General features: G+C 46.3%; 1 protein-coding gene across 1 annotated transcript in view; it reads left to right on the forward strand.

The window, feature by feature from the left end:
• Window positions 1-26,710, forward strand: part of LOC114622640 — a 150,300-nt gene extending 123,590 nt beyond the window's left edge. Inside the window, exons 38-48 of the mRNA XM_028769051.1 lie at window positions 2,807-2,956; window positions 7,912-7,965; window positions 8,563-8,730; window positions 11,116-11,268; window positions 11,477-11,611; window positions 12,211-12,363; window positions 13,689-13,898; window positions 17,590-17,710; window positions 23,541-23,668; window positions 25,853-25,974; window positions 26,623-26,710. Of these exons, the coding sequence (XP_028624884.1) occupies window positions 2,807-2,956; window positions 7,912-7,965; window positions 8,563-8,730; window positions 11,116-11,268; window positions 11,477-11,611; window positions 12,211-12,363; window positions 13,689-13,898; window positions 17,590-17,710; window positions 23,541-23,668; window positions 25,853-25,974; window positions 26,623-26,710 (1,482 nt within the window). The remainder of the gene's footprint in view (window positions 1-2,806; window positions 2,957-7,911; window positions 7,966-8,562; window positions 8,731-11,115; window positions 11,269-11,476; window positions 11,612-12,210; window positions 12,364-13,688; window positions 13,899-17,589; window positions 17,711-23,540; window positions 23,669-25,852; window positions 25,975-26,622) is intronic.
• The last annotated feature ends 881 nt before the right edge of the window (window positions 26,711-27,591 follow it).

The following is a 27,591-nucleotide window of genomic DNA, read 5'->3' on the forward strand; positions in this document are numbered from 1 at the left end:
GTGTGTGTGTGCGTGTGTGTATGGTGTTGTGTGTGGTGTGTGTGTGCGTGTGTATGGTGTGTGTGTGTGTGTGGTGTGTGTGTGTATGGTGTTGTGTGTGGTGTGTGTGCGTGTGTATGGCGTGTGTGTGTGTGTGTGGTGTGTGTGTGTATGGTGTGTGTATGGTGTGTGTGTGTATGGTGTGTGTGTGTATGGTGTGTGTGTGTATGGTGTGTGTGTGTGTGTGCGCGCGCGTGTGAGTGTAGAAATGGAGGTGATATAGATATATATAGTGATTGATATGTATAATATCTTTATACTATACATAGTTGTTAGTCAGTATGACTTCCTATAGATGGACCAGGTAGATTTAACTCATTTCCCTTAGAAGCCACTTGAGGCTGGTGTCGTTTTTCTCCTACTAGAGAGCACACTAAGATGTTTACGGAAACTTTGCACACGACTTCATTGCACTTTCATGTCTCCACTGGGACACAGCTCCCAGCATAACTTGAAGGGGTGATGGTTTTCTATTAATTCTTGGTTTCAGGAGTTCACATCAGTTGGCTTGGTTGCTCTTGGGCCTGTGGCACAACAGAAATATGGAGGAAGCATAGCACAGGAAAGCTGCCCACCTCAAGCCAACCAGGAAGCAAAGAACCAGAATAAGGAGGCTGAGGCAAGACTGACTGTCCTCCCTGGCATAGCTCCTGAGACCTGCTTTCTCCATCTGCAGTTCACATCCTAGCTTCCATCACTCCAGAATAACGCCATCAAGTCTGACTTCATCAATGAGTCAATACTCTGAGGAAGTCTCAACCCTCAAGAACACAGTTAACACTCCACCAAAGCCCATAGCCAGAAACCAAGCCTTTAGCATGTGACCTTTCAGGACCATTCTAAATCCAAATCATAATATTCCCTAATGATAAATTCACAGGAGTGTTCCCAGGTCAGAAGGCTTAGAACTGTAAAGGTTCTTCCTCACAGGAATACTGAATCTGCTTCTGTAGTCTTTCCTCTGAGCTAGGTCCCCTCCCTATCCGCCATCTTGCCTAGTTCCTACGCAACCTCAAAGTCAGTCCACTGTCGATTTTCTCTGAAGGTCAATTTAACAATGAAGTTGTATTGACAGGACAGTGTCTCGAGCCTCAGACAAGCAGATCAGAGCCAGGGGATCAGGGCAGGTCCCAGGAATAGCCTGGTTTCTGCAGCAAGAGATCGGCAAGTAGGGAGCTATCTGGGTTTATCTTGAAACTGTCACAGAGAAAGCTCATGTAAGATTGCAGATTGCAGCTTGGACTTGACCCCCCCAAGACCTCAGATACCCATACAGGCACTCGTGTCTACACAGGGGGACACACCTGTACTCACTCAGACACAATGCTGGCTGGTTTTTATTGCCAATTTGACACAAACCAGAGTCGCCTGGGAAAAGAGACCCTCCACTGAGGAATTGCCTTCATTACTTTGACCTGTGGGCAGTACTAGGAATGCCTAGTCATGTGATCCTGGGCCACATAAAAGGATGACTGAGCATGGGCCATCAGGATCAGGGGCCAGAGTTCATGCCTCCAAGCTTTGCTCGTCTGTGCTCTGCTTTGAGTTCCTGCTCAGCATCCTGCCCTGACTTCCTTCAATGTTATGCTGTCACCTAGATGTGTAAACCGTGGAATTCCTTTCCTCCAGAGTTAGTTTTGATTGGTGTTTTATCAGAGCAATGCAATAGAGGTAGGGTAGACTCACGGGTCCTGCCTTTCCCAGACTGGCCCTCAGTTCTCTCCAGAGCGTAAATCTAAGTTGCTGTGAGGGGCCTCTTTCCCGTCCCTTCAAAGAGTATGCCCAGTCTTCTACAGGAAGTGTTGAGGGAAGAGAGCCATATGCTTTAGAACAGAGCAAAATGCCCATGCTTCAGAAAGCATCCCCATTTGGCCCTCCCATAGCCTGCCCTTTCCCCTGAGACATAGGGACATGTCCACTCAGAACCCTAGGCTTCCATCTAGGCCAGTGGTTCTAGTAGAACAGAGTACTGTTCCTAACGCCACGATCCTTTAATACCGCCCCTCATGTGACCCCCCCAACCATAAAATTGTTTTTGTTGCTACTCCGTAACTGTAATTTTGCTACTGTTGTGATCCATAATATAAATATCTGTGCATTCTGATCGTCTTAGGTGACCCGTTGAAAGGGTTGCAATCCACAGGTTGAGAACCACTGATCTACATATATCTTGTTCCTTGACTGTGTTTCCCAGAATGAACATAGATCGCACCCGTGATATGAATACTTCTTGTGTCCGAGACCGAGAGGTAGCCACGTAGGGAGAGGGCCAGGTGGGATTTGGAAGTGTACTGTTCGGGCATGTGAGGGTCCTGACGTAAGAAGTGGGGATCACACTGTGAACTCTCACCACAGAACTTAGTCGTTTCTGGACGTAAGTGCAAACCCAGCCATCTCATTTATCTTCTTTGAAAGCAGAACTAAATCTAGCACTCTAATAGTTTGTTGCTCTGACTTATAACCGTTAATGGTTGAGACACATGGCCAGCTTCCGTTTCTTCTCTTGTCCCTGGCTCTGCAAAGGGTCAGAGCAGAACTAAGAGAGGCATCTCCAGTCAAGGGTTTGGTGTTGAGGGAAGATGAAAATGTGTCTACGAGCCAAAGTAACATGCTCCCCCAAGCCCTTGCTTGATATGACTGGCCAGAGGCCTGGGTGCAGCTGCAGGGAGAGCATGACTGGCCAGAGGCTCCAGTGGAGCTGCAGGGAGAGGATGGCTGGCCAGAGGCTCCAGTGGAGCTTCTGAGAGACACACCATTCCCTTTTCAGATCACTTTCCGGAGGGAGCACCTGGAAGCCTGCCTCCTCTCCTTGGGCTGTGATGTGATGGCAAGAGAACGCAGCAACTTTGAGACCTATTCCATGTGTTATGAGCATGTCCTGCAGCATGCCAGGCAGAAGCTTAGCCAGAAGGAGCAGGTAGGTGCCCAGAGAAGTGCAAAGGAGAAAGCTTGTGGGCGTGGAGGGCCCAGAGTCACCAGGCAAAGAAGATCTGAGTGGAGCAAGGAGAGATGTTCTTATGCCAAGCCTGGGGGGCATTGGTGCCCTCCACATTTCTGTCCATTGGTTTCTTTTCTTGGGCCTTGCACTCTCGGTTGCTAAGGTGACAGTCCTAGCAGCACTGGGATGTAGGCTTTAGAGTATTACTAAGGATACAAGATGTGACCAATAAGGATGGGATGGTGGTTTGAACATGTTTGGTCCAGGGAGTGGCACTATTAGGAGGTGTGGTCTTGGAGTACATTCGGCCTTGTTGGAGGAAGTGTGTCACTGTGGATGCAGTCTTCTCCTGTTTGCCTTTGGAACAAGATGTAAAACTCTCAGCTCCTTCTCCAGCCCAATGCCTGCCTGAACACTGCCATGCTTCCCACTGTGATGATAATGGACTGAACCTTAGAACCTGTGAGCTAGCCCTCAATTAAATGTTGTCCTTTATAAGAATTGACTTGGTCATGGTGTTTCTTTATAGCAATGGAAACCTTAACTAAAACAGAATTTGGTACCAGGAGTAGAGTATTCTGGTGATAGGCCTGACAGTGTTTTTGTTTGGAGGAATGTGGATTTGGGGACTTTGGATTTGGAAAGCCATTGAATGCTTTAAGTAGAACTAAAGAAAAAAGTTAAGGGTTCTTTGGAAAGTTGGTTGTATTGGATGGTGTGTTGCTGGGGTAAACACGTAAAGGGGTGTTTTCCGGAAGTGAACACAGGTAAAAGGCTAAAGCAGACACAGGTGAAAGGATGTTCTGCTAAAGCAAGCACATGAAAGAACATGTGATGAAGGATTCTTTGCTAATGATATCCATGTATTGATCTACCTTATACTGTGTAGTTGAGCTCCATTTATTGTGACTCCACAGAGAGAAATACACCAAAAAATTCCTGTTGGTGTGCTGAGGCTTCTTGCCACTTCCATGGATTGGCAGAGTGATGTCAGCTGGTACAGACTCATGTGGAGTCTTGCTAAGTCAGACTCACATAGAAGATACATGGTGAGGCAAGACCCGTGGAGGGCATGTGCTTTTGGAGGGAGTATAAATAGGACTCAACAGACTGTGGAAAGGGCTTGCTTATAGAGCTAGCTGTGCAATACTTCTTGGTCTTGAGTCTTTGCTGATCTTCGATTCATTAAGAGAAACAGCTAAAAATTTTTCCTGGTGTCCCTAATACCTCCTATTGACTCATGCCAATTCTGCTGAGGGCTGGCTGTCTCTGCTAGGTCGTGCCACTGCTGCTGATTCGTGTTTGCTATCCTGACTCTACCGAACTTGACTGCTGGTATATCTGTGAAGTATTTGTGAGTGGATGGAGCTGCCTCTGCTGACCTGCGAACTGAATTACTGATTTCCGGACAATGCAGATGGTATTTGCTCTAAACAGATCCACTCCACCATATCCTTTCTTTTCCACTACCTCTGGTGGGTAGTGGGCTAGAAAGGAGATTAAAGTGTTTAAGAACCATCATTAAAAGAAGGCATTGAGCCAGGCAGTGGTGGGTGCATGCCTTTAATCCCAGCACTTGGGAGGCAGAGGCAGGCGGATTTCTGAGTTCGAGGCCAGCCTGGTCTACAGAGTGAGTTCCAGGACAGCCAGGACTACACAGAGAAACCCTGTATTGAAAAAAAACTACAAAAAAAAGAAAGATGTTTTGTGAACAATGTGGCTGATTTTTGCCCTTATCTGGAGTCTGTCTGAGGCTAAGATGAAAAAGCCTCACAATAATTGCATTGACAAAGGAAGTTTCAGAAACACTCAGCATAAACTTTGTTCACTGGTTTACTCTCATGAAGTGCGTTTTGATCAAGCATACTAAGCTAAAAAGAAAAAATACAAAATGCATGGTTCAAGTATTAAAAAAAGTACCAGGAAATGCAATAAAACTGAATCCTGTGGTCAAGGAGATAGACAGATAAGGGAGTGGTGACTACAGAGCAGGATCCCACCCAGCTAAGATTATTGTTTATGTGTTAACAGTTGTACAAGGAATAGTTATATATTATATTGGGCATTATTACCTGGTTATTGTTTTCATTTTTACTTTTAATCTGGAATGAACTACAATCCAGAAATGGAGAGCATACCTATGATCCAGATTTTGAGACTAGAAGATAAGATTTTTTATTCAGATCCTGACATGGGATGACACCGGCTTTTGATATGGATCTTGAGAAATACTGGCCATGAAAAGCTTAGGCCCAAGCTTGGTGGTACATACCTTTAATCCCAGGAGACAAAGCAAGCAGATCTTCGAGTTCAAGGACAACCTAGGACAGAACAAGTTCTAGGTGAAGAAAAGCTTAAATCCAGGCGTGGTAGTACACACCTTTAATCTCAGCGTTCAGGAGACAGAGACATGCAGATCTTGGAATTCAAGCTCAATCTACAGAACAAGTTCCAAGCTTAGGCAGTGAAGGAGTTGGAAAACAGAAAGCTGATGACAGTGTAATAACAATGGGGCCATGTTCCAGCAAGCATCAGAACTTGGCAGCTTCAGCCATGTGGCTCTGGCTTTATAGTCAAGAATATGAGGGACTACTTGGACAATTGATGCTGGTTAGCTGGAGCTAAGAAATTAGTGGTGATTAAGAAGAGACAGGCGTCACTGAGGTAAAATCTTCTGGGAAGTGTTTTCTGAGAGCACAAAGAAGCTGTGTTCCAAAGATAGACCTCTCTTTGGCAGCTGGTCTTGTAATCTGTAAAAGTCACCCAGGTGGTACTGGTTTTTAAAGGCATAAAGGGGTCATGGAGGCAGCTGAGGCTTGGTACTGTGAGAGGCTAGAGAAGGCCACTGGTGAAAGTGTAGCCTCAGTTGCAGTTGACAGCCCAAGATTGAAGGGGTCATGCAAAGAAGTTGAGGCTTGGCACCATGAAGAGAGCCCATGAGAGGCTATTGGTGAAGCCTAGTTTCAGGGTTAGACCCTAGTGTATTGGAGATGTAAGGACCATGGGATGGCCACCAAGAACAGCAGCAGCAGTGGAGTGGAGTCAGCCAGAGCCTAGAATGCTGCAAAGTACAAAGATGGAGAAGTGATCCAAGCCCTTTGGAAGAGCCCAGAAGATCATGTGTGGATCCCAGACACTGAAAACAAGAAGCTGTAAAGTTGAAGTTGCCTTGGAGACCCAAAGACATTAAGAGATGTCAGGGCTGTGGGAGACCTGCCAAGGAAAGCTGCTAACAGGGAGTGGAGCCAGCCCAGGAGAACAAAGGTTGTTGCTGCTGAATGCCAGATTTGCCACCAGCAGTCAATAAAGATGAAAGGAGTTGGAGACACATCAGACATGAAGATGCTGAGTCTGGAGTTTTCCCAGCTGGTTCCTGTCTTGGTTTGTTCCAGCATTTCCTCACCATGATGTTTTGGAATGGTAATGTATATCCTATGATGTTGGAGATACATGATCTGCTTTTTAATTTTAATTTCTTAGGGGATTACAGTTAAGAGATTGCGTGAATCTCAGAAGAGACTTTGAACTTTGGACATTTAACACTGTTGAGACTGTTATGATACTTTTGAAGTTGGGCTAAATACACTTCTCATTACGCTGTGGCTAGGTATGGCCCCCATAGACTCATCTGTTTGAACAAGCCCATGGGGACCAGGGAGTGGAATGTGGTGGTTTGAATATGCTTAGCCCAGAGAGGAGCACTATTAGGAAGTGTGGCCTTATTGGAGGGAGTGTCTCACTGTGGGGGTGGACTTTGAGACCCTCCTTCTGAGGCTCATCCTCTGCCTGAGGATGGAGTCTGTTCCTGTTTGTCCTCAGAACAAGATGTCAGACTCTCAGCTCCTCCCTCGCCATGCCTGCCTGGAGGCTGCCATGGTTCCCGACATGACGATAAAGGACTGGACCTCAGAACCTATAAGCCAGTCCCAATTCAATGTCCCAATATAAGAATTACTTTGGTCATAGTGTCTCTTCACAGCAATGGAAACTCTAAGACAGAAGTTGTTACCAGGAGTAAGACAGGGTGAGCCTTTGGAGGGAAAATCTTTATCTCTATCTCTCATCTATCTCTATATCTCTATCTCTGTATATCTGTCTGTCTGTCTGTCTGTCTGTCTGTTTGCCTTCATATCATGGGTCAGTTTTAGTGGTGAGACCTCCTTAAAACTAGGTCATAGTACTCAAAGGATCATATTTTATATATTGTTTCAAAATAGATTGTATCTGAAGATCCATATAATTTTATTTTGTACTCAAGGTAAAAATATGAAATTATCCAAAAAAAAAAACCCTAAATGAAGCATTAAAGTATTAATCAGGGAGTCCTGGACTTGCCCACTGTTGATGACTCCCCATAGTTAAACTCTGTATCATTGTAGAAACCTGGAGATTATATTGTGGAGTTGTTGTTGTTGCTAATTTGTGTGTACACACGTATACACATTCTTGTGGGTGTCATTTCTCAGACATGAGATATGTTCTCTCACTAGAACCCGGAGCTTGCCAATTCATGTTAGCTAGCTGGTCAGCAAGCCTCGGGGTTACGAGCACTCCACAGTGCCTGGCTTGCATGGTACCTCCTGATGTGTTGTTAGAAACCCCCAAGTTTAACTGCCTAGAGTGGTGCAGCCTCAGAATCCCAGGAGTTGGGAGGTAGAGGCAGGAAGGTGAGAAGGTTAAGGTCACCCTTGGCCATATATTAAGTTCAAGGCCAGTCTGGAATACATGAAGGACGGAGGGAAGGAGGGAGGGGAGGAGGGAGAAAGGGAAGGAGGGAGGAAGGGAGGAGCCAAAGACTAACAAGGTGCCAAGCATAGCCCAGGCTACTGACAGAATCAGGATCAGGGGCCAGAGGGTTTTGGAATGAGGCTGTGTAGACACCACACAGAAGGGACTGCATGTATGTTGACTGAGCCCTGACTTCTCGTCCTCAGGAGGTAGACTTGCTACGAAGAAGTCAAGTTCCTTCTGAAGACTGTGCTGGCCAGGTGGGTCAGTGACTACACTCTCAGTCCACTGGAAGCTCGTGTTGCCTGTAGAAATCTCGTCCACTGAGGCCTTATGCAGGCACATTTGAGGACTGTCATTTCATTCTGCGTAAATGCTCTCCTAAGGGGCGTTTTTTTCTAAAGTTTGTTAAGTTGTCTCTGTTCTGTATTATTTGGGGGGGTGTTATTTGGCAGAATTGTGTGGGCATTGCTTCTTTCTTTCTTTTTTTTAAGATGCCAAGTAGAATGCGCTTCAGAAATGAAGTGACATTTGGTTGAGGGGTCAAGGGAAGGCCAGTGTGGTGATGAAGCCCAGACGGTTGCAGGGTTTATCAAAAGTGCTGTGCTTAAATACCAGCTCTTTAGGGCGCGTTCATCTGTCATATTAAGACTGTTCGATGAAGGGTGAGCATCTCTCACCTTAGCACTAGGGAGGAACCAATGAAGTTCTGCCACACACATCTACCCAGTAGGCTATTTGCCTTCATGAGACTGAACAGGGAGACAGTGCTACCCTTCGTGGGATTATTCTGCTACTTGGAATCCATCCATTGCTAGCCTTATCTCATGCCTTACCTTCTGCTTCGTTTCCGGTAGATTGCAGAGCTCAGTCATGACATGATCATGGAAATCACTGCACTGAGAGCCCAGCTCACAGACCTGGAAGAGGAGAATCAGAATCTGAAAATCCAGATTAGAAAAGAGGTCCAGGAAGAGTACAGAGAATTAGTGCAGGCTTTGTTTATGACCTGCTTACACATAAAGGTAAGTGTCTCTCACTCACGGTTGGGAAAGCCTGTGGCTGCATACCAAGGGACCCATGGCAAAAGGGACTTTGAGGTACCAAGAGATTCTTGAGTCCCCAAAATTCTAAGCTGGAAGGTTTTGTTTGGTTGGGTTTTTTGTTTTGTTAAATCATGATCTTGTTGTGTAGCCTTGGCTGCCCAGGAACTTGCTACATAGCCCATGCCAACCTCAAAGTCAAAACAATCCTATTGCCTCAGCCTCTCTTCTGTGAGGTTATAGACGTGCACCACTACACCTGGCCAGCGAGAAGATTGTGCTAGAGAGAATTAGCAGCGAGTTGTCATTATTTTATTTTGTTCTGTTTATGTGTGTGTATGTGATGTGTGTGGTGTGTTGGTGTGTGTGTGTGCTCTGTTAGTATGCACGTCCACAGCACACATGTGGAAGTCAGCTCTTTCCTTCCACCATGGGGGTTCCTGGGACCAAACTTAAGCCATCAGGCACTGCAGCAAGCACCCTTTACCTCTGAGATGTCACCAGCCTGAGTTGTCACTATGCTCTCAGGACAGACACTGAGTTTTAGATAACCGAGTTGTTTATTCAACAACTAGCTGCTGTTGGGAAGAGGAGGCCTTCTGCTTCAGCTTCCTGCTGCTACCTCTGCTATTTCCATTAGTGAGACACCCAGTAGGTAAGCAAAAAAGCCCTCTAAGCTGCCCTGCTTGAGAGGAGAGAGCTGCTGTGGGAGAACTTGCTGGGCAGGTTTGGAAACTGAACTAGTTTTCACAGATCTGGTTAACCCTCAATGTGACCTTCTGCCTTTCTCTCACGTTTAGAATTGGGGAGCTACCAACCTGGAGCCCCTCAAAAGAGAAACGATGGGACTCCCAGTTACATCTTTGTGGAAGCTAGTCACTGTATAAAGCTGTTTGAGCATCAGGGAGACAGATGTCCTATACCTAAGATGAGCCAGCAGGACCTTAGGGACCCTGCCCTATGGGTTTCAGGACACGCCTACAATGCGTCACTCCATAGCTTTCTTCCCCAGCCCACTTCTGCATCACTGAATACTCTTTACAGCCAGCCCCACTCAATCCCTGACCTCCTACCCTTCTAGAGCCAGCCCTACTTAATCCTGTACCTCTCTGTCTCCGGTCCCTGGGAGTTCCAGAACAGACCCTATGGTTATTTTAACAGGAGATTTCCCCCCTGATGTTCTGACTTTGCCTTACAGAGAGTATTAGAGATTTCTTCTTACTTGAAAAATACAAATGCTTACAAATCTGAAAAAAAAAGACCAAATTCAAAATGAATTGTGCCTAGAGCTACAGGAGAAGTCAATGAAGGCCAGCCTTTCCAGAGCAAGAGTGCAGGCATAAGAAGATAAAGATATAGATATGATAAAGATGGAACTCTTAACTCCTCCCAGACTGAAGCAGTTCTACTAAACCCCCAGCAGTAGGGAAGCCCTACCCAAGTCCTTTCCCACTGATAACCAGTGGAACTGGCCAGGCTTCCTGCCATAGTTTCTAACTGGGCATTGTCCTCCTGCCTTCCTCTCTGAGGAAGTAGCTCAGAGATGGGAAGGGCGTTCATATGCCCATTTCTCAGCCCTGAGACTCTAAGCATCGTAGTCTGTGGAAGCCACCACCATGAAATGGCATATACTGAGTGGCTAAAGCACAGTTTATTTTCTCACAGTTCTGGAAGCCAAGAGTCAGAGATGAGGGTAAGAGCATGGTTTTCTCTATGGTCTATTCTCTTCCTAGTGGACCAGGAGCTGACACCTCCCTGCCCAGAGAAAGAAAGAGATGACCTTCTCTGCTCTTACAGGGTACAGTCTTCCTGGGATCAAAACCCACTCCTATGAAAGATATTAGGTCTCCAGACATTTGAGGTTGAATACATGTGTTTGGGAGGAGTCAATTCAGCCCTCAGCCCTGAGTCTGCAGTAACAGCTTACATAAGCTGTCTGTGTCATCATCAGCCACGGCCACTCAGGACAGAACGTCCCGTGCTCAGGTCCCTGCCAGAGCCTAAGGAGGCAGCCAGCCCATTGTCCTCTGTCACTTATCCATATTTAATGAGTTTCCTCTGTAGTGGCTCATCAACAATAAGGGCTCATCAGATTCCACGTCAACCTGGGAGCCATAAATCTGCCTTTCCCAACTAACCTGATTTAGTCAGTAGACTTTCTCTGTCACCTCCCATGGCTCTACCCACTGTCAATGTACAGGTGTTGACAAACAAGGCATGTTCTAGGACCTGTAGGTGAACAACAGGTGAGCTCTCTAATGTGCCTGATTTGTAATACTCATGAGGAAAACTGCCTGGGTGGAGGGCATTTCAATCCTGCCCTTCACGCCCTCAAACCCATTGTAGACCTGAGTCTACAATTTTCAGGAGAAGCTGGATGAGAATCAGTTTAATTTGATCCAGAAAGTATGTGAGCTCATTGGTGAAGTGAGAGCTGAAGGGATTGCCAACGTGAAGCAGCTAAAGAAAGCCTGGGGCTCTGCCAGACCTGAGGGAGAAACAAAAGAGAACACAGCCGAAGTACCAGTCAAAGTACGTGAACTCATGCTGCCTTTCCCCCTAGCTCCCAGCTTGCCACTGACCCACTTAGTGTTCCAAAGGGGTTAGACATTTTAAAGGGGCCCTGGGGTGGGGCTCCACATGGTGATGTGTCTTTCTGGAAGGCATGTTTCTGGTGTTTGGAAAAGGAGCAAAAGCAGCCTGTTCTAAAAGTAGGCCTTCTTGGCAGGAGCAACTGTGTGCCTTAGAGCAGGACACCAGCAACACCCTGGCTGCTCTACTGTGCAAAGCTCGGAGCCTAGGCCGCTGGCGGCTGGCTGTGCAGCAGGCACACCTCAGAGGTCAGCTGAGCAGGGCAGAGAAGGTAAGTGCTGAAGAGAGGCCCCTCCCCCACATGCATACCACACACACACACACACACACACACACACACACACACACACACACACACACGGTGCTTCTGCAGCTGCCACACTGGTGGCAGGTGGCAGGTGGCAGGCCCAGCCTCGCTAAAGAATCTGGAAATTGGCAATTGATCTTTTTTCCCCTCTGGGAACAAGCAACCTTAGAGTGTTGGGAGAAATAGAAACAGACAGGTGCAGCCAGCCGTGGAGATGAGAGAATGGAGCATAAGAAAGGTGAAGAGACGGAAGCGGGTGTTTATTAACGGCTTGAGGCTGCTGGCTTTGGATTTCGTCTTTGATAATCTGAGGGAAATGAAGTAACAGAGTAGTAAGAGGAAAGTCTGCTTTAAACACACTGAACACAAAGCACATATCGGTCGTGGTTTGAGAAGCCGCACTTTCATGGAATCTGGATTTACTCTGATCTGTCAGGCTACCCATGACTAGATTCACTAGTCAAGAGCTCCACCCTATAGTTAAAGAAGGGCCCTCTGACTTCAGATTAAAACCACAGAAGAGAAGCTGACTTCCCCTTTCCCTGTGTTTGCAATGCTGGCAGGAATCTAGCCACAGCAAAAAGGAGTGCTTGAGAATCAAGCTGATGGCAGAGCAAGAGGTGGCTTTACTTTATCACCAGCTCCTGGCTGCAAGGCAAGCCCTGAGCCAAGCTCAGACTGACAACAGCAAGCTGCGGTGGCAGAATGATACCCAGGTACCTAGAGCCCCAGAGGTAGCCACCCTGAGTGTGGTCATGAGAAGGGACACAGTGGCAACCCGGAACAGTCACCAGAGCTCCCTAGCATTTCAAATACCATTGATTTGAGAGGAACATGTAGTTAGTTCCCAAAGAAACTCAGGACAAATGGGTAACTGAGGTACCTATAAACATATCAAGACAGGGTCTCACAGCATCTCAAGTACCCTGTACAGCGTCCTGGCTGCTCTCAGCAACATCCCCCACACACACACACACACCGTCCCCAAGCCTCTCCAGCCACTGGGCTTCCCTCCCCTTCCCCAGCGTCTTTCTTCCCTGTATAACCCAACCATTGTGGCTCCATATTGTCTTGCTCTCATGGTTGCTTGTCTCTCTCTTGGTCCCCCTCTATTTCTTGGTCCCCATCTTTCTTTTCCTCGCTCACTCTTCCTCACCCTGTCTCCTCTCACGACCCGGTTCAGTCTACCAGTCATGTCTAGAGTACTACTATCTCTCCCTGCTCTAGACTCTTCCAGATGCTTCCAGCTGTTCTCTCCATCATATCTAGAATAAAAATCTTCTCCTTAACCGTACCTGGGAGCCGTCATGTCTTCATTTTCATTCAGCTGGAATATAAACAAATTCAAAATTGGCATATCCCCCTCCTCCTCTTTTTTCTCTCCCATTTTTACTTGTTGTAGAGACAGGGTCTTGCTTTATAGCTCAGGCTGGCTCATGTCACCATCCTCAGATCCAGTTTTCTGTCTTTAGCTATCTAGAGTCTGGTTTCCCCAGAGACACTTTGAGAATGAAAACAGAGCCCAAGTCAGAAGCGCCCTTCATCATGAATGTTTCTATGAAGAATCCTTGCCTGCTCAGAGGCAAGGGGGGGACTTGAGTTCATTGCTGGTCCCCATGAGAAAGACTTCAGGGCAATGCAAATACAGCTTGCATTCAACATGAGCATCGGGTGGATAGCTAGTTAGTGTGGATAGCCTCATCCAATGTTTAATGTTGAGAAATTCGATTTCTTTACCTGCTCATATTCTGTAGGGGCATTAACACATCCGGGCTTTCATTATAGTTTGTTGTGAGTTCAATCCCTTTGACTGATGCTTTGGGATTCACAGTAGAAGTGCCTGTTCAGGAAGTACCAGGTGAGGCAAGAGCCTAGGGGTCTTGCTGCTTACCAGACCCAGACTAGTCAGGCTGTTGTCCCCAGAGCCCAAGAACAGCGCAGGTAGCCATGCTGAAATGGCAGCTGCCTCAGCTAGCCTCGGTTGCCTCTGTTGCCTGCTGCTGACTGCTTTCTTTCTTGCCTTGACCCTCCCTTGCTCCAGGCTCAACGGCTGAGGGAGTTAGAACACAGAGTGACTCAAGACTCTGTCACTCGGCAGCAGCTGGATATCATAAAAACATCTCGCATGGAGAAGCTTCTAAAAGACGTGGAGCAAAAAGAACAAAAACTTCAGCTCCTGACAGAAGAGGCCGAGCGGGCTTCGAAGAGAGGCCAGCTGCAGCAGAAGAAGATGGACAGAGACCTGAGGCAGGTGAGGGCTGCTGAACCTGCCCCTGAGGGCACTGCCCTGAGGGCACTGCCCCTGAGGGCCTGAGGAGCCAGCTCTCCACAGAATGTGTGTTCCCAGCACTCTCTGCTCCCCTCACAGCTTCGTCTCTACTCTGTCAGTCCTAGGCACACCTGGGAATGGTTCTCTGCAAACCACTCTGGGGCAAGTGCTTAAACAAGGCAGCTCCAGGCTCAGAGTCCCAGTGTCCTGATGACTACCTGTTTTCATACTGTCTTAACCTTTGAACTGGGGTCTTCTAGAGAACTGTGAGCTACAATCTGGAAGAGCAGCAAGCATATGAAAACTATAATACGAGGTTTTTCATTCCAGTGTGTCTAGAAATACAGAGTCGAACATGAAAAGCAAAAGTGGATTTCAGACATAATTTTTATAACTATACCCCCTGGGGAAATAGAAAGGGGTTATTATAATGCATGTATGGATTAATTCAACCTCAATAAGCAGACTACAGAAGGTAATTCAATAAAACCCGACACAGAAGGTGCTTTACACATTTCCATGGGTGAATAAAGCCCTTAATTCATTCACTAGAGATAATAACAGACAGAAAAGCAATTTGAAAATTAGATTGAACTATTATTGGTCAAGGGTTTCAAGGGCTCTACAAGAAGTTCTGTGAAGGGAATTAAATTGAATTGAGGGAACGCTGAATAAAATGCTTTCAAGGAAATGGAGAGAGGGGACGAGCTGTTGCAGAGTGAAAGGAAATTAGAATTTCACATTTATGAACTGGGCATGGTGACTCACGTCTGTAATCCCAGCACCAGGGACACTGAGGCATGCGGCTTTGTCATGAGTTTGAAATCAATCTAAGCTACATAGAGAAAACACCTACAAAAAAAAAAAGTCCCTTTCCAGCCTTGCTAGGACTCGCTCTCACTGAGTCTTACAGGAGAGCTGCATGACACCTATCTTAACTGGTGTGTTTTGTTTTTATTGGAAGGCCCCTGCTATATAATAATCTCAGAAGGTGCAGGATTCTGTGGAGCCTGCTTCAGTCAGGCTTTTGGCAATAACCTTTTAGGTAACTCAGGAGGTCACATCAGCTCAGGAAGCTACTGGTTCTCCCAAAGCTAGAAAAAAAATGATCCAGGTATTAACCTTATAATGACCAGCAATTAAAATTCTGCTGCCTGACTCTTTGTTTCACCAGCCACTGACTATGAAGGAGCGGTATAGGGCCCATAGCTTTCAAACATGTTCATATAGAACTAGTTACCTGTGTTGAATTTTCCCATTGCTGCGACAAAATACTTGGCAAGAGCAACTTACAGGAGAAAGGGTTTCTTTCAGCTCACAGTTTGAAGGGATTTGGCTCACAGTTTGAGGGAATACATTCCGTTGGCTCACTGTTTGAGGGGATACATTCCATTGGCTCACAGTTTGAGGGGATACAGGTTCATCACGGCAGAGAAGGAAAAGATGCAGAAGTATAAGGCTGCTGGTAATGTCAAACCCCCAATGAGGAAGCAGAGAGGGGATGAGAAATAGAGCCAGACTACAAAACTTGACTCTGTGACCTACTTCCTCCATTAGGCTCTACTGTCTTAAGTTTCCACAGCCTCGTAAAACACAAGCTGGGAACCAAGTGTTACAGCATGTGAGCTATAGAAGGCATTTCATATTCAAACTATAATCCTACACTAATTATTATTTTAGTTGTTGCTTAATTGTTATTTATTTAATGGCAACAATTCCGATGGAATTAGAATGAATAGCTTAGGATTTTTCTCAATCAAGACACATGTCCATCAAAACTGCCAGCCCTTTTTAAGTGACTTCTCTCCATCTCTGACAGCCCTTCTCTACCCTAAGTGGCAGCAAAAGGCCACCAAGCATGTGGCCATGGCCAGCAGTGGCTTCTTTGGCCTGTCTCTAAGCCCCACCTCCATGGATGGCTGATGACTGGCAGACTTTGGAGAATACCCTTGTCTGTTCTCTGTGCCTGGAAAGGTTACTTGGAGCATAGGTTTTGGAATCGTACCCCGAGCTATAACTGTGACTTGGTGACTTTGATATTCTTCGTGATCTTTCCTCATAGGTTGTGAGGGAAGATTAGATGACTCATGTAGTGGCTTGATCTAATGGTACTTGTATTCGAATGCCAATTTGGGGCCCCCACAACTGATGCCCCAGAGAGGAGTCTACATGTAAGATACTGAGTGACCCTGCCCCCAGTTAATTGTGATTGGTTAATAAAGATGCCAGCAGCTAATAGTGGGGCAGAAGAGACATAGGTGGGGCTAAGGTTTGGCGGGTTTGGGAGAAGCAGAGAGAAGTTGCCATGGGATAGAAGAAATGTGACTGAGAGGAGAAAGGAGAGCCACTATGGGTTAGCTGAGCCATAAAGACATGTGGCCATGTGGGCTGGCCAATTGGAGCTAAGAGCAGCCCAGATGAAACACAGTAAGTAATAACTTGGGATATGGATAAGAAGGTAGATTCTAATAGCATGGAGGGTAGGGAGTCGTCCAGCTATTGTGTGCCTAATAAGGCATATTTAAAAATATAAGGACTGTGTGTGTCTCTCATCCAGGAACATAAATGCTCTAAGGTGAGTAGAAACCTCATGCTGGGATAATTAATTCAACTACAAACTCAAATCCCAGAACAGGGACCAATAGCTAACTTTCAATGGGGGTTAGGGTCCGTGGTTGTGATGGGCCCATTAATACAGACAAGCCTCAGAAATAGATAGGTAGCCTGGACTCAACCCTCTCATTAACTGTTGACTTTGACAAAGACATTATACCCAAGGCAGTCCTTAGTAAGCATGGCTCTTTCCTCTGCTAGTACTTCTGAAATTAACTGAACCAGACTTGGCTCAGAAATTCTTACTATGCCTCTTCTACCCCTCCCCTCCCCCCAGAGTACAAGGGCTCAACACATACCTAGTGTTCACAGGACTTGGTTTATATTGCAACGCCCTCCTAACATGGAGCTCTGATGAGCTGCTGAGATCTAAACGACATTTGGAAGAACCCTACACATGAGAGTCAGCTTATAGCCTGGGAGATGGTACAGTTGCAGAGGGTAGTCTGTTACTCAGACATGGGGGTGGCCTTCTTAGCTGTGATGCAGAGCTGGAAAAAGCTCCTTTTCCATTGCTCAAACTGTCCAGGGGCTCCCGTGGGTCTCTGGTGTAGATGCTGGGAGCTGGGCTCTAACTTCCTTCTATCCACCCAGTAGAAAAGAAAAATGTTAAACACACTGGGTAAAGGCACTTTACCTGCCTCCCAGTCTGATGACCTGAGTTTGATCCACTGGAGCCACACAGGTTAAAGGAAAGTTCCCACAAGTTGTCCTCTGAGTCCCACACAGGTACCATGGCCTGCAGGTGCCCAGACACAGACACATGGATATGCAGATACAAATAAATAAATAAATAGATAAAAATAAATAAAAATTTAAAAACATGTATAAAGTTATAAATGAACACCAAATAATGATAAAGCAAGGATTACAGAGATGGATTTTTAATTCAGTTTATCAAAGCTGTTCATTCTGGTCTGAGTTCAGCCTATCCAGAATTCTGAAAACTATTCATCATGGGGTAGCCTTGGGCCTCTACTCTCCCTCAAAAGTCCCTGGGAACCAAGGGAACTAAAGAAAGCACCACACAGCATGTCTGTTCCCTGCCCTCTCTCCACAGCTGAGAAGCCGGCTTGCTCAGGAGCGCAGTGTGAAGCTGGACGCCTTCCAACGAGTGCAGGAGCTACAGAGTCAGCTCCATGCCACCCCGCAGCCCTCTGTCCAGATGGGCTCCCCAGTCGGTGAGCACAGCCTCCTCCGGCTAAATCACCCAGTCTTGGGGACATGAGTTGAGGCGGGGCCTCCATGACTCCAAGACTGGATAACAACTGAAGGCCAGGGGGGATAGTGAGTTCGATGTGGTTATGAACTGAAGGAATAGCATATGGGGTTAAAAACAACCCATCTATGGTTTGCACTACATTTCCTACTTAGTTCAATCAATCCCCTCTGGTTAGAGGAAAGTGTAAAACCACCTGCAGAAGAACATTAAGTATCACACTCTTTGTCAGAGCAGCTCAATGATCTGAGCACCATCGACCACATTTCTAAGATTCAGAGAGGACGTTATGACTGTTGGGTGCTGGGGCTCAGGGGTACAGATGGCCACCAGAGTAGCCCTGTGGGCAGTGTAGACAGTGGGCAGCATGAGCATCAGACCCCAGAATTGGCTTCCTCATCGGTACGATGCGTACTGAATCAATTCCAGATTGGTGAGGAATATCATAGTTACCACGCTTGGTAACTATGCCTGGACCAACATTAGGATTGTCAAGCTCTTCCTTTCTCATCTGGACAAAAGACTGGTAGAATGTGTCAGCTTTTGGGGAAGACCGTCAGGTTAACTGACTCCCCACAGGAAAATGTGAATACCCCCATGCTTGTTCTGCACATTAAATGGAATAACACATATCTGACACTTAGGGTAGTCTTTTGTCAGTAATTGTATACAATGGGCCCTACAGTTTCATACATGTGTTTAGTTCTTTGTGTTTCCTGTGGCTGCTTGCCCACATGAATGAGCTGAAGAAATAGTTTTCAGAAGCTAGTTGAGAACACAGCGGCCCTTGCCCATGAAGGCCACAGGCCCTCCCCCTGCCTCCGTGCTTGCCTCGCCCTTGCCGTGGGCTTTGGTGTCCCTGCCCCAGGCTTACTGTCACCGTTCTGCCCTAAGTCAGAGAGCCCTGCTGTGACCTCCACTGCCAAGTAATGCAACCTGCCTTTTGCTACGGAACTTTTCTTTGTCTTCTTCCTCTGCTTCTCGCCCACAAGACTGCTTTGTGATCCCTCCTAAGTAATGTCTCCTTGAGAGCTGCCATCCAGGACCCTCAGGCTCTGGAATTTATGGAGAAGAGCCAGAATGAGTAGCTTTCTAATGGTCCTGACTAGGAGGGTCCCTCTTTCTTAAGATGGAGGGAAGGGCCTCGCCTCTAGAAGAGAAAGAAGTTACTCTAGACTCCAGGCCTAGAGGACCCGCTCTACATGTTGTGGAGGGGGTTTGTAGCTGGGTCTGTGCCACCCAACACACAGGCAAAAACACGAAGAAGTGAGTCTTTAAATTGCACTTTATTCACAGAACCAGCAATCCGAGACGACAGTGAACTAATATGGTAAAACTCTGTCTTCTGTCTCATTACAGTCAGCATGGGGCAGGGCAGTTAATTATTGCAGTGTCTGTCCCCTGCCCCTCTGGTCGGGTAGTCATTGTCTCCTCTCTGCCTGCAGGAGGCAGGTTCACAGACATGGAAACCACCAAGTCTTGACAGCCTCGATTGAAGGTTAACTCAGAACAAGCAAACCCTTGACAAGGTGTACCTGCAGACTTCCTTCCCGCAGAATGGAAGACACATGTGCTCTGGAGGCAGGAAGGAATAGGGACAAGTTTAGAAAGCTGGCATCCCTTCTCTGATTCACTTGGCAGCCTAGCCGCTTCACCTGCGAGTACCATGTAGACGCCCCTCTTCAGACAATTCCCCTAGCGACCTCAGATCTCTTGGGGCTACACATACAGTAATGGCACACATACAGTAATGGCTCTCCACCCCTAATAATCAAATAGCAACAGTTTCTATTGGAGTGTCTTCTCAGTATATTCCTGTGTGAGACAGATAGGCCGACTCAACCTGAGCTGAGTTAGGGTGCATGCACAGTAAGGCAAATTGCACCATTAAAGTGAACTTTCAGGGAGATCACCCTACTTACCACCTTATGCTTAGGCAACTGGGTGTGCATGTGATAAGATGCATGATGGGAAGGGGTTGCTCGTAGTAGGAAAATACGATTACACGATCTAATCTATGGGTCAAAAATAGAGACCCCTCCACTCTGCCCCTCGTTAACCACCTTCCCCCTTCTCTTGAGACCCAGAAAAGGAAACCCTAAACAATGACTGGGGTCTTTGAGTGCCCTCACTCCTGTGGCAGGCTGTCACTCTTGACTGTGTCCCCCTCTCTCAGCTGTGCTTTGAGTAAAGCTGTCTTGCTACTTTTGTAAGTCTGTGTCATCCCCTAGTTCAAACCTTGAGGAAAAAATAAAAAGCGCCCAGGAGCGTGGCCACGGCTGGCCTGGGCTCGGCTCCCACCGCACACGGTGCGCGGTTCGCGGCCTGGGCGGTGGGGGCGGGGTGGGCCCACAATGCAAATGAACCTTTGGGGTGGAGCTTAGCTTGCTGCGGGGCTGCTCTCTGAAAGAATTCAGGTAGTTCTTGTGGGGCCCCCTTGTCACCAGAGAGTTGCGATTCCCTTTTGTGGCTTCCTAGTGTTATTGGCCAAAGACTTTAAAAAAGACTCAGAAAGATGAGGCAACATTTTGTTCGAATTTGTGTGGAAAATAACCACAGCGAGGATGAGCAGTCAGTCGACCACAGCGAGGATAAGCAGTGAGTTGCAGCGACAGCTGCGAGGAAGGCAGCCCAGGGGTCCCAGGAAGCATTTTCAGTGACAGAGGTCAGTGAGCAGCTGCAGGCGGGGCTGCGGCAGCTGGTATCCAGGGAAAGAGGAAGATCTGCAGGAGTGGTGGTGAAGCATGCTAGGATTGTGGCCAATAGCCAAAAAGAGGATTGAAAGGGAGGAGAAAAAGTTGTGGGGTATTTGTTTTGTTTTGTTTGTTTGTTTAAGTTAGAAAAGCAGACAGGCTTAGTGTAAGGATCTGTAAGCACCTGCACAGGATATTTGGTGGGGGGTGAGGGGGAATACAGCAGCACATCTCTGTCTGTCAATCATCAATGTGATTGACAGGCATCATTCGTCTGTTACTTTTGGGGGAGCATACAGCGACAAGCTTCTGAATGTCCGTCCTCTTTGGAGGTTAGCATTCCTCCTGTCTGCTTAGCACACCTCCAGCATCCCTGAAGGGCGGACTTCCGGCCAGTTGACTGAGAGACCCATTAAGATGAATTATTTTTGTTGCTGTTGTTGGTTGTTTTTATATTTTTTATTGATTTATTTATTTTTTACTTTGTATGGGTGTTTTGTCTGCATGTATATGCACGCAGCATCTGCAGAGTCCAGATCCCCTGGAACTGGAGGTTACGGGCAGATGTCAACTGCTGCTGAGTCATCTCTCCAGCCCCAAGATGAATTCTTAAAAAGAGAATGGCGTACAATTTGGGGGCAGTTTAGAATGTCATTTCTTGGCTGGGCGGTGGTGGCGCATGCCTTTAATCCCAGCACTTGGGAGGCAGAGGCAGGCAGATTTCTGAGTTCGAGGCCAGCCTGGTCTACAGAGTGAGTTCCAGGACAGCCAGGGCTACACAGAGAAACCCTGTCTCGAAAAACCAAACCTCCCCCCCCCCCCCAAGAAAAAAGTCATTTCTCCACCCAGGGATAGAGGAAGAACTCAGGTTCTATTATTTTGGCGGAGGAAGTATACTCCTCTACTAGGGCATCAGCGAAGCCCTGCTGCTGCCTTTTTATAGGCGAAGCATAATACCATTTGGATCCCCATTCAGAGGCCCTGAGGCTCCTAATGTCATCTAGCTACCCAGCAAAGTGAACCCTCAAGAGAGTGGCTGGCTATTTCTACTATTTCATTATAGCCACAAAAACTAGAGTAACCACCCTGTCCTTTTCCTTCTTGGGCTCTCCCGTTGGCAGCATCCCCCCTACGCTACCTTCTCAGGAGTCTTGCGCAATCCTTTGCCTGATTCCTTTCTCCACACCGGTATTTCCTGTCAGTCAAGGATTCTGGATGACAATTCTCTAGGGCGTATCACCCAGAAAGGATCTTGTAACTAACAATTATGTATTGATCATATATGTGTCAAGATCATAAAATCTACTAAAATAGAGGCCTTCCTTGAACCCAGGTTTGATGGCTTATGCCTGTAACCCTGGCCTATAATATATATATCCAGAGCCCAGGCTATCCCACCACTGAAGACAGGAAGGATTGAGTTTGATGCCAGGCCATACCCATAATCACATCCATATACATAATCATATACATATGCATAATCATACAATATACATAATCATATACATATACAAAAACAACAAAAGCCCAGCAAAATTGATAATAGAACCACCTCTCTTGACCACACATTTCTTCTGTTCACAGTCAAGAGTTTTTCAAGAGTTGTAATCACTCCCTTTAACTTACTCTACAGCCCACGTCCACTAAGGCGAGGGAGACAGAGTCACACGGAGGGAGATTTAAAATGAACTGTGGCTGTGGATGTGAATAGTCTAGCGATAGCTTTCTCATGGACTGTCGTGAGCCTCCCACGACATGCGATGCAGACTAGTCATGAGCTGCCTGCCGTTCAAGTGTGTGACTTGTACTCCATGGACCAAAATGGCTGCTTAAGCTTTCCGGCCAACAAGAAATGAGAACACTAGAAGAGCTCACAGCTCTCTTAAAGGTACTTCCTGGAAGTTCCGCATATCTCATTAGCTGACATTTAGCCCAGAAGACTGGATGTGTAGCTTTTACTACAGGACACTAAATGTCTGACAAGAAGCTGGGGACTCTATTTCTTTCTTTTTTTTTCTTTTTCTTTTTTTTTTGAGACGGAGTTTCTCTGTGTAGCTCTGGCTGTCCTGGAACTCACTCTGTAGATCAGGCTGGCCTCGAACCCAGAAATCCACCTGCCTCTGCCTCCCAAGTGCTGGGATTAAAGGCGTGCACCACCACCGCCCGGCTGGGGACTCTATTTCTAAAGAAGTAAAAGGAGAATGACACTTAGGGACCAAGTACAGTTCTCTGCCATATCCCCAACTGTCTGCTTTTTAATCCCTACCTCTTCACTGCTGCTGATCTTGCCAGAATCACAGTCCCCATGTCTCTAAGTGCATGGACACTACTGAATTCTCATTACCTGCTTCTGCAGTGTTTGAATCAGACAATTGCATACTCCTAGACACCTTTCCTGTTCCTTTTCATGGCAGTGACTCATGGCAGTCCACAGCTTTCATCTCTAGTTCTAGTCCTTCCGTCCAGAACCAGCCTCTACAGAGCAGAGCCATTCAGAGCTGGGTCTGACTCCTCCCTCCCACACTGTTCCCAGTGACGAAAGCCCCAGGTCCCATGGCTTTGATCACTGTTTGCACGTCTCTACCTGCAGCTCAATCAAAACTCTCCTCTGCGCACTAGACCAGTACATCTGGTGACGACTAGATGTCTCGGCTTTGGAGTCTCTGGGTCACGAGTTCAGCAGGAAAAGCAGGATTCAGCTTCTACTCCTCCGCTCTGACTCCTTCGGGAGCAAGGTGCTATCTCAACAAATGGTATTGCCAATATCCAGTTGACCTGAGCCAGACTCTGAGTGCTCGTCTTCCTTACCTGAGAGCCTCGTTAATTAGCCACATCCTATTATAGAGTGGATCTCAGTCTACATATTTACATCTCAGGGACCAAATCTCCCACAATCCCCTTTTCCCTTGGTCATGTCATCCCCAGGCAAACACACACACACACACACACACACACACACACACGCACACACAGTTATCCAAAGTTTGACATCCTCACTTGAATTAAATGCTAAGGATAAGTTATAATAAAAGTTTATGTTGAATCTGGGTCTGTATGTTGCAACAAGAGATCTACTGTGCTTTCCTTTTTACTTTACAGGGCTTAGATCCCCGACCCTCCGCTCCCTAAGTTCTGCTTCAACATTATCCAGATATTCTCACCAACATTTTTCAAAGACTCATTTTATGGGCAGTAAAATGACAAGAAGGTTTCAAAGACCAAAGACTGTAAGTGATTAAAAGCTTGGCTATTTGTAAGAAACAATTTAAAAAAAAATGCACCTGGTGTTACAAGTCTAGGGTAACCCCGAATTTACATTAGACCGATTCTATATTAGAATATTATCTAGGTAGTTTGGATCAGTTTTACACAGCTCTAGTGTTAAAATAAACCCAAGGGCATCTTCTGGATTACAGCTCACTCACTGGCTCTGGAAATTAGGACCAAAGCCTTGCTGTATTCTTTTTAATCATCTACAGTAATTAATTACCATTATCCGTTCCCTTATCTGAATTCCTCCTGCCTCTATCTCGTTCATTCATTCATTCATTCATTCATTCATTTGATTGATTTGGTGTGCATATGTCATATATATATCCATGCATGTTCCAGCATCCATATGCTGAGGTCAGGGGACAAACCGAAAGAGCCAGTTCTCTCTTTCCACCGTTGATCCTGGGAATGAAACTCAGGCCGTCAAGCTTGGCAGCAAGCAGCACCTTTCCCTGCCGACCCTGCTGACCCTGCCGAGCCATCTCATGGTTCCACCTTTCCTGGTGTTTCCTTTCGGTTGAAAGTGTAACTCTGCAACTGTCAGTCTGGTTTTGGATAGAAGTTCGCTGCAGCACGGAAAATACATAGTTAAGAACATGAGGAAAGAAGAGGGCAGCCAATGAAGCCTTCCCAGATCAGGGCAGCGTTGCTGTGGTCACCTTCACTCCATCCCTCAGCCTCTGTGTAATCGTCTTTCCCTAAAACGTGAAGCTCTAATGGAGTTGTTCTTAAGTGTCCACAAGGACCCCATGATACCAAAATCCACGGGTACTTAAGTCTGCTACATAAAATAACATAGCATTTGTATGAAAAAAAAACAAATAAAAAGGAAAGCACACGACTGTTCCTAGGTATGGTGGAGGAGAAAGTTTAATATAAATATGTGGGAGAGCATAGCCAGAGGCAGACACATCTGTCCGAGTGGACATGACCCTGAGCCATGTGGAAGCAGGGGGGCGGGGGACAGCCAAGAAACCCAAAAGAGCAGGTAGAAGGGACAGGTAACCAAAATAGTTGAATTATATAAGGAAAGGCAGCTGGAGGAAGAGCAGTCCAGCCTCTGGGCTAGAGAAATTTAGGGTAGGGAGTAGGGTATGCCAGTCATATCCTGTAACAGGAAGGCTGAGAGATGCTGGGAGAACCTGGAGGCCATATCTGCTTTGATCTGGTAAATGGGCACCTCAGCCATTGTCCCAGATTTGAAACCTAACACATACGGTCTGTACACAACTTCTCAGATACTTTAAATCACGTCTTGATTACTTCTAATATTTATGCAATGTAAAATAATTATATCAATTAGGGAATATGACAGAAAAAATCTATACATGCAGTACAAGTTTGATCATTTTCAAATATTTTTGATCTGTACTTGGTTAAGTCCATGGATAGAACATGGGGACAAAATCAGTATATTTGTTTTTGTAAAAGAGTAAAAAGATCACCTTTTATATGGACAAAAACAAGACAGTTCATGATTCGGTCCATCTTTATGTCACTTCTGAAAGCTCTGAGTACTTTGGGGGTGTTGGTGGTCATAGCCCTTGTGGTTGAAGAGGCTAGGTAGCCATGTGGCTCGATGGAGACCCACTGTGTGAGAGAAACTAGCAGGGTAATGGAGTAGGGCAGATTATTTATTATAAACACTACTAAGAAACAAAAATAAACCACTAAATAAACTAAAAACCCTACAGCTAAGTATCTTGTGGTTCCACGAGCATGGGTTCAGTAGGAAGCCCGAGCAGGAGACAGGAAGGCCAGGCACACGGAGCGTGAGCTGAGCCACTGCAAGCCTGTCTGTGGTGTGACTTCCTAAGCTAGATAAGACAGAAACACATTGACTGATGGCTACTGTAATATGTATGCAAATGATTTTCTCAAAAATAAATGGTGCAGCTCTGACACAAAAGACAGAATACTAAAGAACATTTAGGTGGTTCTAGACCAGCAAGTCTTTTCTTTTTACTTGGAATTGCCTTTCCACAAATGGATTCAATCTTGACTTTAGGACAAGAAGGCGTCTGGACAGAACCATTGATATTAGTCTCAGGAGTAGGAGCTCCCTTTGCTATATTATGAGAATCCTTTGCTACCTTAAAAAACAAAACAGAAAACCCAATACTGACTTGTTATTACAGGTACCAGTTAAGCACGACAGAAGGACCGAGGATGGCTCTCTACCCAGTGTGGCAGAAAATGTTCAACTTACAACTTTACAAGCCAAAACAGCTCCATCTGGGATTTCATTCAGACCTGAAAGGTAAGGTAATGTGTGTGTGTGTGTGTGTGTGTGTGTGTGTGTGTGTGTGTGGTGTGTGAGGGTGTGTGTCTCTGTGTGGTGTCTGTCTGTTTGTGTGGTGTGTATTTGTGTGTGGTGTGTGTGTGTGGTGTGTGAGTGTGTGTGTGTCTGTGTGTGTATGTGTGTGTCTGTGTAGTATTTGTGTGTGGTGTGTGTGTGTGTGGTGTGTGTGTGGTATGTGTGTGTGGTGTGGGGGGTGTCTGTGTGGTATGTGGTGTGTGTGTGTGTGCATGTGTGTGTGGTGTGTGAGGGTATGTGTGTCTGTGTGGTGTGTGTATATGTGTGTGTCTGTGTGGTGTGTATCTGTGTGTGGTGTGTGTGTGGTGTGTGTGGGTGTGTGTGTCTGTGTGGTATGTAGTGTGTGTGTGTATGGTGTGTGTGTGGTGTGGGTACGTGTGTGCATGTGTGTGCATGTGTGTATGGTGTGGTTATGTGTGTGTGTATGTGTGTGTATGTGTTTTTTCTGTGTGCATTTAGATGTGTGAAGATGACTCTAGCCCTACTAACCTTTCCATCCAGCTTTTCTTCCTAGTGTGTGACGTCAGCCCTGAAGGACGGAGATGAACTCATTTTCGTGTCCCTCCCTCATGAAGCCGGCTTTGGTCCCAGATCTGAAAGCATTGAGGCTTTGGTTTGCATCCTACACGTGGTTTCTGGCTACCAGCCGCCCAGCAGTCGCTCTCAGTTTGAGTTTTGAGTAACAAGGTAGGGAGGGAGGACCATGATAGTGGACCTTAGTGCTGACCTGTCTTTACTAAGAAATGAAGACCCAGGACTGGAAAGCTGGCTTATCTGTTAAGAGTGCTCGCTCCTCCGAGGACCCCTGTTCAGTTCCAGCTCCTACCTGTAACTCTAGTTCCTGTATCTGATGCTCTCCTCTGTCCTCTGTGGGTACTGGCCATGCCTATGATACACAGACATAAATACAAGGAAGCATACATAAAAATAAATAGATCTTTATAAAAATAAGTGAAAAACTGTTATAATTCAATAAAGATTCATCTAAACAAATTTCAAAGCATTTTTCTCTTACATAATTGTAGCATGAAATCCAAAAAAGCAATCTACACTTTGTCAGCAAATGTACTAGTGGGCCTCTGACCCGGTGTTCCAAAACCTCTCTACCTAGCTTGTTAGGTTCCCTCTGGCGGGTCACTGCCACATCAGCCCCACGATTCCAAATTCCAATGGCCTTTGGGGGTTCACTTCTTGCAAACCCATGCTTTGCTGCTGTACCTCTCTCTCTGGAACCCAGTTGAGTCACCATGTGAAGGGAAACACCACACAAACTTAGTTCAGAGTTAATAGGAACTCAATCACTGGGCACAGCAACTAGCATCGTAATTTATAAGCCATTCTAAGTTAAATCCTCCAATGGTGAATCCTGGCAGATCTGCCGTCTACACTGGGGACCTCTTGCTAGCTACGTTTCCTCTAAGCTCTCCCCATCCAAAAGCAAGACACCCTTTTCTGCCTTTCCTCTTCCCCTCCACAGGCAGCCCCTCTTGGGGAAGCAGAATTAGCATCAAAATACAAATAGCACCAGGGCTATCCATAACACTTCTCCCTTTCTGTCCA

This window comes from Grammomys surdaster, unplaced genomic scaffold (genome assembly GCF_004785775.1).
Source record: "Grammomys surdaster isolate TR1022 unplaced genomic scaffold, NIH_TR_1.0 190, whole genome shotgun sequence".
NCBI lineage: Eukaryota > Metazoa > Chordata > Mammalia > Rodentia > Muridae > Grammomys > Grammomys surdaster.